This window comes from Nyctereutes procyonoides, unplaced genomic scaffold, assembly GCF_905146905.1.
Source record: "Nyctereutes procyonoides isolate TBG_1078 unplaced genomic scaffold, NYPRO_anot_genome, whole genome shotgun sequence".
NCBI lineage: Eukaryota > Metazoa > Chordata > Mammalia > Carnivora > Canidae > Nyctereutes > Nyctereutes procyonoides.
The window spans coordinates 5,223,604-5,241,692 of record NW_026575120.1 but is presented as its reverse complement, the minus strand read 5'-3'; the positions used below and the strand labels follow the sequence as shown (position 1 = coordinate 5,241,692).

General features: G+C 44.0%; 1 protein-coding gene across 1 annotated transcript in view; it reads right to left on the bottom strand.

The window, feature by feature from the left end:
- The window catches only part of LONRF1 (LON peptidase N-terminal domain and ring finger 1), a 37,263-nt gene extending 24,806 nt beyond the window's left edge, over positions 1-12,457 (bottom strand). Inside the window, exons 1-2 of the mRNA XM_055334930.1 lie at positions 11,634-12,457; positions 716-834 (exon numbers count right to left, since the gene is read on the bottom strand). Coding sequence (XP_055190905.1) covers positions 716-834; positions 11,634-12,396 — 882 coding nt within the window. The 5' untranslated portion in view covers positions 12,397-12,457. The remainder of the gene's footprint in view (positions 1-715; positions 835-11,633) is intronic.
- Between the last annotated feature and the right edge of the window lie 5,632 nt (positions 12,458-18,089).

The following is an 18,089-nucleotide window of genomic DNA, read 5'->3' as shown; positions in this document are numbered from 1 at the left end:
TTAATATATATTTGCCTTGTGCTAACCAGTCAGGCCATCATGGGATTCTGTGTCATTTTTCTTATTAATTTATAATTTTTAGAGCATCCTTACTATTTTGTCCTCAAAGGCATGGTTTCAAATGGGCAAACAGTCATATAAGACAGTAACTTCTAGCTTAAAGAACATATATGGGACATGAACTGATTTGCCTTGGCAATATGATACAAAGGAGAATGAGTAAACTTATTACATAAGATATATTTGCCTCAAGTCTTTTTTTAAAAGCATATGGGCAAGGCAACCTCCCTGGTCCCCACTGACTGCATTAAATCACTGCCTCATCGAGCCTCCATGATGATGCCTCCAACTTCCAGCCTAAAGGACCTCGTCTCTTTGCATCAATAGACCTCCTCCATAAATTTTCAGCTGGGATACATTTTCACAGTGTGACCAGTTTCATCTCTTTGAGGAAATTTTGATTATTCAAGTCTCTTTGTTTTTCTCTATGCCTTAAATACAGGTTGTTCTTAGTTAGGAAATAAAGGTACCTTTAATTAAAAAAATTGCTAGATAGCCATCCACACAAAATACTAACCCCAGATTTCTAAAACTCCATATATTTTATTTAAAGAGTCAACAAATCTATCTTGGTAAAACTTGTAACCATAACTGAATTCATGTTCCCTACAGGTGAAATTATTAAGTGTATATAAATGTAAAACAATAATTTTACCTCAGGCCAATTTGGCAGTTGAAAGAGAACTGCATTTAAATCTTCTATGGCTGCTTTAAACTCTTGAAGACCAGCATATGATTCCGCTCGGTAAATTTTTAGAGTCACATCACTGGGCTCTGAAATAAATATTTTGTAAAGGGTTATTTTAAAAATATTATTGTATAATCCATAAAAAATACACTAGATTAAGAACTAACTGCCTTAGTGATGCCAGCCAATAACCACTAAGCAAAGTACAGTATACATGCAACCCACTTCTGTGTTGAATATTATCTGGAAGTTTTATCACATGACTATATGTGGATAATTTTAGCACAAGAAATGGTGGTTTTTCAGTACCGGAAATATTTTATAATATGAATAATCACCTTCAAGAAAACAAATGTTTTCTTAAAATAGGGCATTCTATACAGATTTGAAAAACAGGTGCTAGAGGTTTAGATAACCTGCCTCTTTATGGTAAATCTTATTTTTTTATACCTTAATTTCTAAATCCTCACTTATAAACAAGCATATGTGCTACTACTGCACACTGATGGGTTAATTTAGGAGGTCAAAATTCATCAATTGTTACACGTACATAGTTTCTTTTTTTTTTTTTTACGTAGTTTCTAAAACGGAAGCCTAAGCCAAAAATTAATTTTCAGTACATCTAAAGGACAAAATTAATCTGACTCTTCTTTTAAAGCTATTCATCTTAGAAGCCTTCAAAAGCACATGCTTAGAAAATAAAACATTCATCGTGAAAAGGGTATAAAGACCCATAATTCTTCATTTAAAAAACAATATATAATAAAACTCAACAGTTCCCTAGTTTAGTTTTTAAATGACTGCCTTCCTACATATAACTCTCAACAATGACATTGGATTTTTTCAGCTGATGCTTCAGAATTGGAACTACACTGTTCCTTCAAATTTGTACCAATGAAAATTTCCAAATATTTCATGCTTCCTAAATAAAAAAGACATGTCTAGAATATTTTGTCTTTTGTTTCTTAAAGTAATATAACTGGAAACCATTATCTCTGAATAAAACCACATGGAAATTGAAAGCTCTATATGATTCATCAATCAAGAATGAAAAGTCCTGGCATAAAACTTGGCCCTGTAGGTGTTCAGAAGATTTTATTTTATCCCTGTCTTTGAGGAGCTTACAATCTAATTAGAAAATTTTATTTTATTGTGAAATGGGATCATGTAATCTTGATTTGACAAAAATAACTAGAGTTTAGAAAATTGAGAGCAGCATGTGCCAAAATAGTCCAAGAATGAGTAGTCAATGCAAAAGCATAAAAAAAAAAAAAAAAAAACCCTGACCCATAAAGGACTGCTCACCCAGAGCTGGGGTGCTTCCAGCAGCATCCTTGGGGCCCCCCCTTCTCTGCATCTCAGATACAGGGAGTTCACTGTTGCAGCACGCAGCCCATTCCCCTCTTGGGTCCCTGAAGGGGCCTTTTTTTTCATTCCAAATTTTTTCTTTTACAGCAGGTCACCATTGCATCACACTTGATGCAAAATTTTAGAATATCAAACCCTTTTATCGATGCCTTAATTACTCAATACACTTCTGTAGGTCAGCACTGAAGCAAGTGTCCAAGAATACCTCTGTCATTGACAACAGCCAGCCAATGTATCACACTTCTCCACTCTGACCAAAATAAAAACAGACTCTTTCCCCACTTCTCCCAACACAAAAACACCAAGGCTCTTGGGATTCCCTAAAGGTGAGCCTATAAAATTAGTATATATAGGGAGAACAGAAAAGGTACATATAAGAGGACTAGATTTTAAAAGTCTTGTTCCCTAATTCCTCATAGGTAACATTTATATTAAGAACTTCAAATGTTAATGGAATAATTATTTTAAATGACTTTATAAAGGGGGAACTTTATCCAGTGAGTTTAAATTGCACAAAATTGAGATTAGGGCCAATCCACCCACTTATTTCAAACTCTTAATTCTAAAAAAGAGCCAAATGCACTGAGACCCTCAAATTATCAAAGCATACAGTGTCTGCCCTCCAAGTAAACTTCTGCAAATTGCAATTGTGACCATCTCCCCGCTCCCCCTGCCCCCCCCCCCCCGCCAAAAAAAAACCCCACCCAAAATACAACTATCAGCCCAGCTGTGTTAGTAATTCAAGTTTGAAAGAGTCAAAACAAATGTTTCCAGTATGTTCTCTACCTGGTCTTGAGCACCCTAAAGTGAAAAAGTCACCTCAACTGAGCATGGCCTCAGGGAGGGGCCCCTCAGACCACTACCACAGGAACCCTAGTGCCTGGCACATAAAGACCCAATTTGCTGAAAAGGTGAAGAAATACAAAGATGCCATTCAGGCTAATTGTACTAAAGCCATGATTCACCTCTCACATACTTATATTCAGTTCTGAGCTTTTCTTTTTAAAGATTTCATCTATTTATTTAAGAGAGAGATAATACAAGTGAGAGGAGGGGAAGGGATGGAGGGAGAAGCAGATTCCTTGCCGAGCAGGGAGCCCAATGTGGGGCCTAATCCCAGGACTCTGGCATCATGACCTGAGTTGAAGGCAGATGCTTAACTGATTGAACCACCCTGGTGCCCCAGTTCTGAGGTTTTCAACTTGCCTTCAGATTCACCAAATTTCCAACCACCTGCTATAATTTCTTCAAACTCAGTATGTTTCCATTAAAAAAAAAAAAAAAGTCTTTTTTTCTGTATTCTCTACTAATTATACCACTGGACCTCCCAAGTCAAATCCTTAACTCTGTCAATTTTACCTCCTATAATAATTCTCAAATCTGTCCCTGGTCTTTTCCAATCTTACTGCTAACAGCCTTAGTTAAGGGTTTGGACTCAGATCTCTTAAGATTTTTGCAACAACTTGCTAACTGCTCTGTCTCCAATTTTACCCCACTTCTATCCTCACCCTCCATAAGATGAGATGTGTATTTCAGTACAACATACAATTCCCTAAACTCCTGGCTCCTGCCCAGCTCTCCAGCCTTTCTTCTGGTTATTATCAACCTCCTACTTAACAAGGCTCCAGTAATTCCTAACCTCACCCTGCCCCACATGCCATTCTGTTTCATGCCTCCTTCCTTTGCTTACAGAACTCCCTCCTTGTCAGGGCTCTACTTTAATCCTCCCTTTGGTCTGGGGAATGATTTCTCATCCAACAGGACTCATCTTACCGATCTCTTCTCAAGATGCTTTCTTCTGAGTCTACCCTCACTTGGAACATCAGGAGGATCAAGAGCAGGAGCTCTTAAGTCACACTGCCTCAGTGACTGTGGCAAAGTGCCAAACACCTCTCTACCTGTTTCCTCAGCTACAAAATTGAGGGCGTTTTCTAAAATTTATTTATTTATTTTTAAAGAAACACCACTTACTATGTACTATTCTAAGTGATTTACAGCCTTCAGTAATCCTACATGGGTCTAGCACTGTCCACATGTTCATAGATGAGGAGACCGAGCATAGAGTGTTTAAGTAACTTGTCAAGATCAAAAAGCTAGGAAGTGGTGGACTCTAGATTCTCCCTCAGGCAGTATGGCTCCAGAGTTCTTTCTGTTCACTTTGGCGAATAACAGCAGTTACCTCACAGGATTACTCAAGAGTAAGTTAATGTATGCAAAATACTCAGAAGAGGGCTTGGTACATTGTAAATGTTGGCTATTATGACTGCTCCTTCACTGTATGTGCACTGCATTCATTCTAAAATCTATTTTTGAGCTCCCTCCATTATTTCCTGTCTTTGTGTCCTCAAATCCTGGCTTTGCTAAATGTTTGCTGAACAAGGGGAAACTCATTAACATCTGTCCCCTTATGCTCCTTAATTCATGCTCCCATTTTCTCTTCTCTTAGACCCAGTGGTATTGTCAGGCATCAGGCAAATAAAAAAAAAAAAATTAAATAAAATCGTGCTATACATCTGAGGAAACCAGGTCTTAAGCTGCTGAGGCATTTCATGGGCCGAGCAGAGTTCCCCAGAATCCCAATTACTCATCTTTGTTCCAATCCTAAGGTGGTTTCCTTAGTTCATCTTCAAGAAACTTTTTTTCAGATCATAAAAACTATGTTTACTTACAAAATCTGTAAAACCTGAATATTAATAAAAATCTTTTTCCCTCTATAAAGAAATAACCAGTGTTGGCCTATAGCCTATGCCATTTTACTATTTTACAGTTTTATGAACTCTACCCTAAATATAGTTTACAACCTGCTTTTTTGTCAATGCAATTAAATCCACATGATTTTTAATGGTTGCAAAGAATCCTACCACATTCGCAATCCATTTTAAAATATACTACTCAGCAGTTTTTACTTCCAGCATTTGCTACTACAGAGGCACCCAGGTGGCTCAACTGGTTGAGCATCAGACTCTCAATTTCCACTAAGGTCAGATCTCAGGGTCCTGGGATGGAGCCATGCCTCCAGCTCTGAGCTCCATCGGGGGTCTGCTTGAGATTCTCTTTCTCCCTCTGTCCCTATGCCCTCCCCACTTGTGTGCTCTCTAAATAAATAAATTTTTTAAAAAGTACTTCAATGAACACCTATCTGTATGCCTTTACATATCTGCTTATTTCCTTAGTCAGTCTATATAGTTGAATGGCTATGCCAAAAATTACATATACAATGCAATGTATTACATTACAGTAAGCTTGTCCTTTAAAACTATGTATTTATTGCCTATTTAGATTGTTTATGCATAAGAAAAAAATTCCATGTTCACAATCTTTTACTCATTTTTCCCAATGTCTTTTTCTGAGATTTATATGTTGCTCTATTTCAACAATCTCAATGGCTAACCAAAATGCCAAATTTCTTTGCTTCTGTCAAAGAACTTTTCAAGTTCAGTATGGTAGGGCTTGGTTATCACAGTTAAACTAAAAGCTGCCTAGATGGCTCGTGGGTTAAGCAGTGGACTCTTGATTTTGGTTCATGATCTCAGGGAATCTGCTTGGGATTCTCTCCCTCCCTCTATCCTCTCCCTCCATGCCCCCCCCCATCCTCTGCCCCAGCTCATGCTGTCTCTCTCTCTCTCTAAAATAAAATAAGTCTTTAAAGTAAAAGCTGTCAATGGAGAAGTTATTAGTGATTAATAAAGTCCAGGAATAGTAGTCTGGCATACTTAAGGTGATAACTATTGGATGGATTCAGAACACCTGGGTTTAGATCCACTTTGGACAGTTTACCTTACTCTTTAAACAGTCTCCTCACCTATACGATGCTGGTGACACCTACATCTTAAGACTTAAGACTTCACTTAAGTCGTGAAAACTACATAGACAATGCCTGTTGACAGTTAACACAATCCCTGGCACAAAATGCTCAATAAAAAATAGGTATTGTTACTATTACAAAGTATTTCAAAATAAGTTGAATAGCAATGAGATTAGCTCTTGATACAAGGTATTAAGAGTATTTTCTTTTCTGTTACCTAAATAAAACTTTACCAGGTGAGAAACATCTTTAGGGATAAGTAGTACAGACTGGATAAAAGGAGAGGAAGGAAAAAAAAAAAAAAAAAAAAAACAACAACACTGATCCCATCCTACCAAAGGGGTTGAAATTTGAACAGAAGCTTCCGTCTTGCATTTTAGAGTCTAGGTCATTCACCTTCTACAGTAAAACATATAACAATTTTGAAAAATATCTACAACGCAAATGGTAGAATGCTATATAAATGCCTTTAAAATTTCACTTAAATATATCTAAGACTCTTAGAAATTTTCTATTAAATAGAAAAACAATTCTGCATACACCAAAGGTTAATATACAAATAACTAGAAATCTAAGATAATGGAGTTTTGATAAATTTTGCATTGTTTTATGAATAAAGAACAGATAAAAGACATGGAAATTATTTAAAACACCACTTACCATTTATATAAACCCCTTTTCCCATCCTCTATATCAGTAAGACTATGCCAGTGTGACTGCTTTTTGTAGTGACCCTGAGGCATTGCAAAAATCCTTAAAGTGCCTTCTGACTCAAAGAAAAGGTGAATCAGAGATCTATTGCATATAGGCTGTTTGTTATGTCAGTTAAGCAATAAACTCCTTTTCTTTTCAATAAATACCAATTTACTGCAACTTTAAAATAAAAAAAAAATACAGACTCTATAAGGACAGAGTCTGTATTTTGTCCACTTCTTATTTCTAGCCATGTATGTAGTAAGTACTCAGTAAATACCCACTGAATAAATAATAGTACTTGAGATTTATGACTTACATGCTAATTTTTAAAATGAATTTTAGTCTTAGAAACAGGATCCACATACCTGGTGCTTCTGCTTTCAGTTCTAACTTGATTATTTACTTGCCTCAATAAAGTCACTTAAAATTCTTGGAGCTCTCTTTTTCAGTCCGTGAATTAGGAATGCTAAAGCTGCCCTCCTACCTCATGTAATCTTTTGTAAGGATCAGTTAAGGGAAATGAAAATATTTTGTAAACTATGAGACACCATGTAAATTTCAGTGTATACTATTTCAAGTGTTTTACAGATTAACTTAGGGCATACAAAGTTTACTGATTAAATAAATTTAAATCTCTTCGCATTAACCTAATTAAGATATTAAACACCTCTACATTGTCTTTTTTTTTAATTTTATTTAAGAGAGAGAGATAAAAAAACACAAAAGAAGTGGGGGGAGGGGCAGACTGAGGAGAAGCGGACTCCTGGCTGAGCAAGGACTCTGAGATCCTGATCTGAGCCCAAGGCAGACACTTTGCGGCTTAACGGACTATGCCACCCAGACACCCCCAAAACACCTTTACATTTTAAGTGTATTCAGTATTTACCTATAATTTGACTAATCTATTTATACTTAAAGCCTTTCAGTATCTCTATTTTATTGATGGGTGCTAAAATGTTACTACTAATTCACACACATAGGCTAGAATCAGGAGTTAACCCTCACTCTGGTAATACTAATGTGGGAGAGAGAAAAGAACAGGACTGACATCATAACATTTAGATTTTCATTTTAGCTAAATCATCTTCTAGTTGTAGCACAACTTTTACATTTAAAAAAATTTTTTAAAGATTTTATTTCTTTATTTGAGAGACAGAGCAAGAGTGTGAGAGAGCACAAGCAAGAGGAGGGCTGGGGCAAGGGAGAAGTAGACTTCCTGCTGAGCAGGGAGCCGGAGGCAGGGCTGGATCCAAGGACCCTGAGATCATGACCTGAGCCAAAGGCAGATGCTTAACTGACTGAGCCACTCAGGCGCCCCTAAACATATTTTAATTAATATTTACTAGGCATTTATTTTGTCAGGCACCATTCAAAGCACTCTACATCTAATTCTCCCAACAAAAAAAAAAGAATCAGAAAAAAAAAAATAATAATTCTCCCAACAGCCCTAGGTAGTTGTGACTACTGCTATCTATCTATGAGATACTATTCTTATTCTCTCTTTTCAGATAAGGAAACCAAAACAGAAAGGTTAGACAATAGGCCCAAGGTCAGAGCGCAAGTGGAGGGCTGCGCTGGGATGCAAGCCTGGGTGGTCAGCTGCCAGTGTGCACAGCTTTAACCACTAGGACAGCTGCGCCTCCGCTGCTAGCTGCCTCAGTTTCCTTCTGAGGTTAAGGGTACTCCACAGGATTCTTTACGAAGATCAAATGATATGTTAAATATTTTTTCATGCTTAATAGGCAAGAACTATACAATTAATGTTAAAAAACAAACGTTTATAAGTATTTGAAATAAACTGCTCTCCCTGTTATGACCTTTGTTATTTTAAAACCAGTTCAAACAGTAAATTACAACAGTCTTTTGTCTTCTTTTAGGAGAGAGGGGTATTTACAGGGAGGAGCCAAGTCAGTGCAAAAATTCATTAAAAATAAATGGAAAATAGCACAGCAGAGTGGGGGCATTTCAACAGGCTCTTAAGTATAAAGATTCAACACAGCAAAGGCTTTTACATAATAGCCCTGAATACTAACGAGACAGAAAGTTATGAAACATCTGAGAGTTAATACCAAAAGATCAATAGATTAAATGTTATCTAAATATATTTCAACTTGACAGAAACTTATGTAATCTCAATGGGAACCTTCTGATTTTGGTAAAGGTTTTCAAGCTTTCCTTTCTTGTCAACAGGGATAAATCTGGACGGGTGTGGGCTAACTGCAGACTAGATTATCTTTTTCTAGTTAATAGTATTTAGTTTTTCATAAGGATTTTGTGAAGAAATTATAGTGAAGGTCTTTTAGTTACTACCACTGTACAATTACATAAACGCATTTCAAATGCCTATCTAATGAACTGACTCTGAAAAAGTTAATGCCTAACTACAGATTTATGACTCTATTAAATATTTTTATTTATCCCCCAAAATTGTTAGAATACTTGATATCTATACCAACTACAATTTGTTAACTCTAAGATCTTTTTTTCCCTCCAATGCTGCACTACAGATTTATGGGATGAAAAAAGTTATCCTTGTTAATAACATTCAGACACATTTTTGAGAAGGGAATTAATGATTTTTGAAAGACCTCAGAAGAGGGAAAAATTGGCTATGAGGTGAAAGTCAAAAGACCTGAGTTCTAGTTCCACAAAAGTAAGATTTAAGTAGCTAAATAGGCAAAATTCTTCTGTGCATACCATGCAAATTGTCTTCAAAAAAGAGACAGGGGTTTTTTTCTGTTAAAAATAATATCTCCAATCCAAAGCCCCAAATCCTCCTTAATTAAAAGATTACTGGTTATAGAACAGTAAGCCAGACCTTAAATTAGTAAATGTGCTCACTGTTCTGTAGATTAAGACCTGAATTCTTATGAAGTGCTTAAATTTTATGGAGTATTTAATACTGCACGGTGCTATCAGTAAGTTTTAGCCTTTATTTTATACCAGGCCAAACAACAACAACTTCTCTGGAAATGTGCCAAACATTTTCAAAAGATGAGTTCTAAAGCTAGGTAGGACCCACCAAAGTGCAACATTTAGGAGAAATGGAGGATATAATGTTGCCTCTCCAACCAGCTAGCTGTGTGGTCTGTGGGACAAATCCTTTCACTGTCCTTGCTCCTGCTTCATTTTTAAAATGAGGACCATGGCCTAGATGGTCTGTACTTCCTCAAACTCTACCCAGAAAGGCGGAGCTGCCTGTATCAGAACTTTGTATTCCAACTAGTTCTCTTTTGTTCTGGGCCTATCCTTCTATTATTCCCCTTTATGACTGCTTACACTTCCCATAAAGATACCCAAAGACTATGAAAATATGCCAAGTTTGTGCTTTGCGCTCTAAAGGTATTAAACAGAAGGTCACTAGTCCAAAATGACTAAGCACTTAGGATAAAGGACCCACAAAAGAGCGTTTCAGTTACTCAGTTTATAAATTGACTTAATACCTAGTATCAGTTTTTATTTTGGATGTCTACTTTCTCCGGTATTATTACTCCCTCAAGCATTATTTCATGCCAACAAAGACACCAACCTTGAAATATGCTTATTTAACACAAGGCTTAAGAGGGACACTATCGACATTTGGGGCCTGGTAACTGTGTGGGAGGCTGTCCGGTGCGCTGTACGACGCTGAGCAGCATCCCTGGCCTTTGCCCACTAGATGTACCAGCACTACTACTCACTCCCGCAAGGGGAGACAACCGAAAATGTCTCCAGTTGTTACCAGATGTTGCTCTAGATAACGTCCTTCCCCCCTCCCCCGCGGTAAAAATCCCCCCCTAGTGGGGGAACCACCGATGTAAAGAACTCTCCATTCTACCTCAAGTCGGGCAGGGCCCCCTTCCGCAGCCTGAGACCCCCTTAACGGTGCTAACCTAGGTCAGGAAGCCGAAGCGGCTTCTTGGAGACGAAGAAGGATCAGACAAAAGATCTAAAAGGCTTTTTCGGGATCCCTGGGTGGCGCAGCGGTTTGGCGCCTGCCTTGGGCCCAGGGCGCGATCCTGGAGACCCGGGATCGAATCCCACGTCGGGCTCCCGGTGCATGGAGCCTGCTTCTCCCTCTGCCTGTGTCTCTGCCTCTCTCTCTCTCTCTGTGACTATCATAAATAAATAAAAATTAAAAAAAAAAATAAAAGGCTTTTTCCCTACGGCTTCCTCAGGAGTGGAAAGGCAGGCAGGCGCGTCTAAGAACTCAGCAGAGACTACCTCTTCCCGTCTACGGTGAGCCAGGGCTACGCGAAAGGTGAGCACGCGAGCGTTACGCTGTGGCCCGGGCAGGCCGCCTCGGGCAGCCAGCGTGCAGGCGAGCGCAGGTGGGCGCGGACCCCCGCCGCCCCGGCAGCCCGGCAGCCCCGGCAGCCGCCCGCGCCCAGCGGCCGGCCGGGCCTCCCGGAGCGGGGTGCGGGCGCCCAGCTCCCGCCACGCCCACCGGACGTCACCCGTTACACAACCCCCCCCCCCAGCTTATGCAATTGTGCCCTCCCGCGGCTTCCAACTGCCCCGGTGACTTCTGCGGGGTACGACGGCAAACGCCGCGCGCCCCGCCTGGGCTGGGGAGCCCCACCCCCCGCCCCGGCCGCCGAGTGCGGGCGGCGGCCCCAGCCGGGCCCCGCCGGGCCGGCCAATTGCAGGAAGGAGCGCGGCAGGAAGCTGCGGCTCGGGCTCGCCCAACTTCCACCCCATCCCGCGCTCCGGCGCCCTCCCCCGGGCCGCCCGCTCCGCTCGCGGCGCCCCCCGCAGACCGCAGGGCCGCGGCCGGGGAACCCCGAGCCGGGGCGCCCCTCCCCGCGCCGCGTCACAGCCGCCTCGGAAGGCGATCCCCATTGTGACCGAAGCGCTCCGGGGCGCCGCCCCCTCCCACACCCGCCGGGACCCCGAAGCCCCACGCGCGGGAGCCGGGCGGCCTCGGGGAGGCGGAGAAGCGTCCCCCGGGGCGCCGCGAGCCCGGGGCGGCCGGCCCGTCGGGGCGGGGGCGGGGGCGGGGGGTCGGCCGGGCCCGCCGCATCCCCGCGCGGTCACCTGCTCGCAGCGCCTCGCAGGCGGCGGCCAGGGCCTCCCGGTAGCGTCCCTGGTGCAGCAGGTCCCCGAGCCGGCCGGCCGCGCGGGCTCGCTCCCGCTGGCCCGGGAACCACTTCTCGGCCAGGTGGTTGAGGACGACGCTGGTCCTGAAGCCCGGGGCGGCGATGGCGGCGGCGGCGGCGGCGGCGGCGGCGGCGGGAGGCGGCGGCCGCGGGGTGGTGCCCTCGGCATCGGCGGCGGCGGCGGCGGCGGGCGGCAGCCGGTCCCGGCACAGGCGGCAGCGGGCTCGGAGCTGCCTCCGCAGGCAGCGACGGCAGTAGCTGTGGCCGCAGGGCACGGTCACCGGCTCGCTCAGGAAGCCCCGGCAGCCCAGGCAGCGCAGCAGCCCGCCGGCCCCGGGGTCCGCGCCCGCCGCCGGGGCCGCGCTCCAGCCCAGCCCGTGGCGGAGCCGGTAGCTGAGCACCAGGCAGTCCACCAGGGTGCCGAGGCAGTCGGGCCTGACCGGGGCCCCGCGCCGCAGCGCCGCCGCGTACGCCTCCAGCGCTCCCTTGAGGTGGCCGCCCAGCGCCAGCAGCTCGCCGCGGCGGAGCAGCAGCTCCCAGCGCCCCGACTCCGCCGCCGCGCGCTCCAGCCGGTCGCCGCCGCCGCCGCCGCCGCCGCCGCCGCCGCCGCCCACTTCCCAGAACCGGCCCCGGCCCCGCGGCGCGGGCGCCATCTCCCGGCTCCCCCCCGGGGAGCTCCTAGCCACGTCCGGAGAAGACATGGCCCGCGGAGGGCTGCGCCGCCGCCGCCACCGCCGCCGCCGCCGCCGCCCGCCGCCACGGTCGCGGAGCCTCCGGGGCGCGCGGCTCCGCACGCGGCCCGCGAGCTGGGGGGCGTGGCGCGCGGACACAGCGGGGCGGCGCGCGCCCGGGAAGCCCCGGGGGCGGGGCCTGGCGGGCGGGGGCGGGCGGGCGGGCGGGGGCGGGGCGGGGCTCCGCCCGGGCGCCCGGGACTCCCCCGCACGGCCCGCGCCCGGGTCCCGGAGGAGCCGCCGCCCGGCCCGCCCCGCCCCTCCCGAAGCCCCTCCTGGGCAGGAGCGCGGTCAGATGATCCCCCAGCGGGGCTCTAATTGGCTTCTCCCGAAACGGGGCCTGGCTTGTAATTGAACAAAGCCTCTGGCAGCGCAGGCCCCCCCCGCCCCTCGCCCCTCCGCGGGCCGCCTGCCCTCACCTGCCTCCGAGGCTTCTCCCCTAATTCCCGCTTGGCGGGTGCTTTTCTGCCGGCGGCTGGGCCCCGGGGCTAAAGCCCAGATCGCCAGCACCGCCCGGACACACCCGGCGCCCTGAGGGGGCGACCGGGGGGTCCCGCCCTCGTCTTCCCGGCCGGTGGGCGCCTCCCCGTGTGGTGGTCAGGTGCACGTCTGCAGTTAGTTTCTTTACACCCAAGTTACAGATGGACATGTAGAGGCAGAGGACCTAAGCGTGCGCCGAGTCAGTCTGGGGACTCTGTGACTCCTCCCGCCTAGGCTAGGTCGACTTGAGAGACAAAATAACCCCACCCACGCTCCTGAGCCGACTCCCAGCGGAGGACAAGGCACTTTTCCACGGTGGCAAGTTACTGCGGATTTCCTGTGTAAAACTGCCCCCACCGCGAGGAAGAAAGCCCGCAGGTTCCCAGGGTGGCCGACGCGCTCTTCCCATCCCTTTCAATGCTCCACAGATGGCTAAGGCCTATATTTGGCATTTTTAAAGAGAAACCACCAAGATGAATAGTTTTCATAGGGCGGTTATAACGCTACAACCTGCGCGGGGTTTGCAGCATTGCCAACAGAAGGAAAAAAATGATCTGGGTTTTTGTAAGTCGGTTATATTTCCTTTAAACTTGGTATCAGCGGGTTTAAAGCTCTCAGTCGAGAATATAGATCTGATAACAGGCCACTAGATTGTTAATGCTGGAAATGACTTAGAACTTTTAATCCTTTTGCAGATGGTTAGAACAATGACCCAGAGAGGGAAGGTTACCTGCCCCAAATCACACAGCCAATAATGTATGCAGGCTCTGCTCCCTTCTCTCATTTCACTGTTAGGTTACCGTGTTAGATCTCAGAGATACAGTACATGAGATTTTCAAAATAAAGAAAGTTGGTAAATGGAATGTTAACCGGAGCATGCTATGCCTGAAATGGGCTAACGTTTAATTAACATCCTTCTTTATATGGAACAGGCAGTTAGGCTCAAAACTGCTTTTGAGTTACATATGTTTTTACTACACAATGAGCAAATTCTGTAACTTCAGACGAGATGTGGATATATTGCCCCAAAGGAACAAGGAAAAAGCTAGTTAAAGGAAAAGCGGAGGCTCCCATTCCAACAGGGTGCAGAGGCAAACGGGTTCCTGTACTATTCATGACTGCACCTGAAAAACACTGTAGCCAAGAAACAAGGGGCAATTCCTAATCATTTGAGGTGGGGAATATTGGGATTAATCGTAATTGTGACCTTGAATTTAATCCTAACCACCCCCCCCGTATTGCCTTCCCTCAATAATAAGAATGAATGCTCACATACTCGAGACTTGAAACCATAAGTGAGAAAACAAATATTCCTATGTAGATGGACATTGACTTTTTGTGATACATTCCTGTCCTTAACAGCAGCTGGCAAAAATGTACAATAGTAAATACTTCATACATGTGTCCATGATTACACATGAAGTATAATAAATTAACAAATATGCTTATATTTCCTTCAGATAGAGTTCCAGTCAGGTTTTATTATGCAATTTCCCCCAAAAGTAAAATATATGGTTCAGAAAATAGTGTGAAGTATCATTTGTCCTTTCGAGTTTCTTTCCCTAATAAATGTGACAGATAAGCGCATCTGATTCTGGTGTGAAATAAAATGGTACAATTACAATAATGTGAGAGGGGAAAAAAAAAAATGGGACCGTGGGAGGAATCTTGCCGTGATCTCCTTGGCATTTGTGAATGGTTATAATTCATGTTTGCTGGTTTATACATTTACATAACTGGTTCTCATTTATGTAACTTATTTATGTAAGAGGCTGCCTCTGTGGCCTTTCTGTGCTGCACAGTTTCCCTCTGAAACAGGAAGTCTGGGGCAAAACAATCACCGGCTGTAGCAGGTCACTCTTCCATCATTCTCTGCCACCAAAAGGGGATATGCACTTTGATGTGACTGCCTTTTAAATTAAGAGGAGAGAAAAACTAGTACCTTCATTCATTTTCTAAAATTCGGACTTTGGTCTCTGGCTCCCCGTGCAGGCTGCAGTGGAGGAGGGGGAACCCGTGAAGCAGCCCCCTGGCCAGAGGGAGTACACCGGGGTGAGGCTCTCCCCTCTTTCCCTCTGAGCATTACTTGCCTCTGTCTTTGCTAACAAAGTAGTAAAATCATGAGATTTGTATTTCATTTCAGTTTTTTAGTGTTGTCTTCTAAAATAGATCAGTTATGTAAGAGAGTAAGAAGAAAAGCATATCTGTTTCCTAATTTGGAAAATGCTTATCACCATCATTCCCTTCGTATCCCTGCCCTCCCCCCGCCACACCAGAAGGAGACTTTTCCTGATATAGTTAGGTAAACTCCTATTTAAGAATAACGTAACATAGTGCTTTTCCTGGACACGAGTCAGCTGAAGATGTGTATTTGAGCCTCTTTTTTTTCTTTCTTTCTTTTTTTTTTTTTTTTTTTTTTTTTGCCGTGGGTGAATTTACCATTTGTTTCTTCACATTCTTACCATTAAAAAAGAAAGCCTGAATTTAAGCTTTAAAGAGCCAAGCAAAATTATATCCTCTTTCTGATTTATTGCAGTTGGTAACATTCCGGTTAGTGCATTGAATACAGTAAACTCTAAAGTCCAATATAACCAGCACACACCCAATAGCATATATGTACACAATGCACAGATGAAAGGGTCTTCAGAGACCACCTCTCATAGCCCTTATTTTATGTGTATGAGGACACTAAGATCTGAGAAACTCCTGGTTTAACGGAAGTCATACTGGAGGGGCAATCCGGAGACCTGGTGCCGCCCATATTTGTGCTATCTGGGAGGAAGTCATTTGCCATCTGTAAAATGAGGGAACTGGAACCATCTCTCAGGTGCCTCTGCCTCTGGATCTGAGCCCTAGGGGTTTGTTTGAACACAATTGAGAGGAGGCAGCGAGTCTTCCAAGCTCAGGAACACAGCAACGTGACACCTGTTACATGAAAATCTAACAGCAGAGGAAAGGCTGAGAATAGAAGGGGTATCAGGAAGCACACTTTGTTGATGCACACCCAGCCCCATCCAGGGGAGGGGGGATCTGATCTCTGGGACGTTAACCCTTTCAATCATAGGACAGGGATCCCCCACCACACACACACCTCCTCGCCCCTACTGTAATTCTGTGAGAGGCTGGAGAAAAGTCTGGGTGTGTGGGGGGGGTGGTTATATAACTTGGGCATTTGTGGGGAAGTTTATATAAGATGCTAAAAATACAGTATATGATTGCTATAATGGTGTTCTAAGTGAAAAGCCCTAATGAGGACAACCTGCGTAGGTTAAATAGAGGTGATGCTAAGTAGATATCTAAACCCAATTGTCTGCAGTGACTACTGTCTAACCAAGTACAGTTTACTACTCATTGCTAATAAAAATATTCTGTTATCTTCATGGGGAACACTGTCAGTGTGCTCAGGGGGCACTACCCTTACCACGGGCGCCATTCTTAATTCTTCTTTCCAATGCTCTAAAAAAATCTAGAAATACTAAGTAGGTAACCCATATTCTTCTATTTTATTGGTAGGCAAATTGATAAAATGAGCATATTTCCCAGCATCAAGCTGTTAGAAAGAAATAGACACAGGAATAAATCCCATATATTATTTAACAAGCCCTAAGAATTAACCACATATGAATTCCTCTTGCTCTCTATCCTCCTTCCTTGACTGCACCCTGCCCCCATGCATTTAGCACTTATCATCTGATATATTATACATATAATTTGTCTCTACCCTTGAGACTGTAAACTCCTTAAGAGCTGGAATTTCTGCCCATCCTGTTCACAGATGTGTCTCCAGCACCTAGGACACGGAAAGGACACTAGATGATCATTGTTGAATGAGTCATGGACAAATTAATGATATCACCTGATATTCATCAGTCTTGTTAGTGATGAAAAATCTTTTAACTGCTAATACACGAGGACAAGTTATTTTCTTCATTTCTCTTCTCTTTCTTTCATACTTCCCACCTAGTCTGCCAAAAGATCTTCTTGGTTCTGCCTTCAGGATATATTGAGAGTCTGACCCCTTCTCATTGCTCCCTCCACCCCCTGACCTTTCACTCCCTCCCTTCCTCACTCCATACTCCCATAGTCACCATGGCCCAACCCATCAGCATTTCCCCTCCTGAAATAACACAACCAGTTTGGGTATTCTTTAGATAAGAATTTTGCAAGTGGAAACAGAAAATTAAATTCAGCAACATTATATGTATCTACAAATCAAAAAAACCACAAAGAAATATATAGTTGAACAGCACAAGTTTGAACTATTCAGGTCCACTTGTATGTGGATTTTTTTCTGTAAATACACACAGTACAGTACTGTCAGTGTATTTTTTCTTCTGGTTTTTTTAATATTTTCTCTAGATTACCTTATTGTGAGAACATAGTATATAATACATATACAATATATATGTTAATCAAATGTTTGTGTTATTGGTAAGGTTTCTGGTCAACTGTAGGCTATCATAAGTTTTGGGGGTGTCAAAAGTTATACATGGGTTTTCGACTGCGCCGGAGGTCAGTACCTCTATCCTCTGCATTATTGAAGGGTCAACTGTATAACCACCTAACATAGTGAATGAAGCTTTAATAATTTGAAAATTATAAAACACTAATACTTTGGATAGAATCTAGCATTAGTATTGCTATTATTACTTAGAAATGCTCGCTAAACTGAGGATAATAGAAAGTCTTTGAAGATTTGAGAAGACTTGGTGATCCCCGCAAGTTACATGGTCTACGGGGGTCCATGTAGGATCCAAGAGGGTGATCCCACCAAGTCCATGGTGTCTACATGGGTCAAAAAATCTTGGAGCCATCCCGAGCTCCTCTCTTTCTCTCCTATTTCACATACACAAGGCCAGCAAATCCTTTTGGTTCTACCTTCAGAATGTATCCAGATTCTGACGCCGTCTCACTCTGCCACCACCTTGGTCCAAGTCACCAGCAGCATTCCACACCTGCTGGATTACTGCCCCAGTCTTCTCACTGGCTCCAACCCTCTTTGTTCTCTTATCAGCATAACAACCAGAGTCATCACCCTAAACCATAAAACAGTATGCTCCTCAAAACACATTTATTCCTCAGTTGAGCTCCCAAGAAAATTTAAAGTGCTGACCAGTGACCCAGCAGTTAGCTCTTGATCTATCCTACACACCAGCCTTTCTGATCTATCTCCTGCTGGTCTC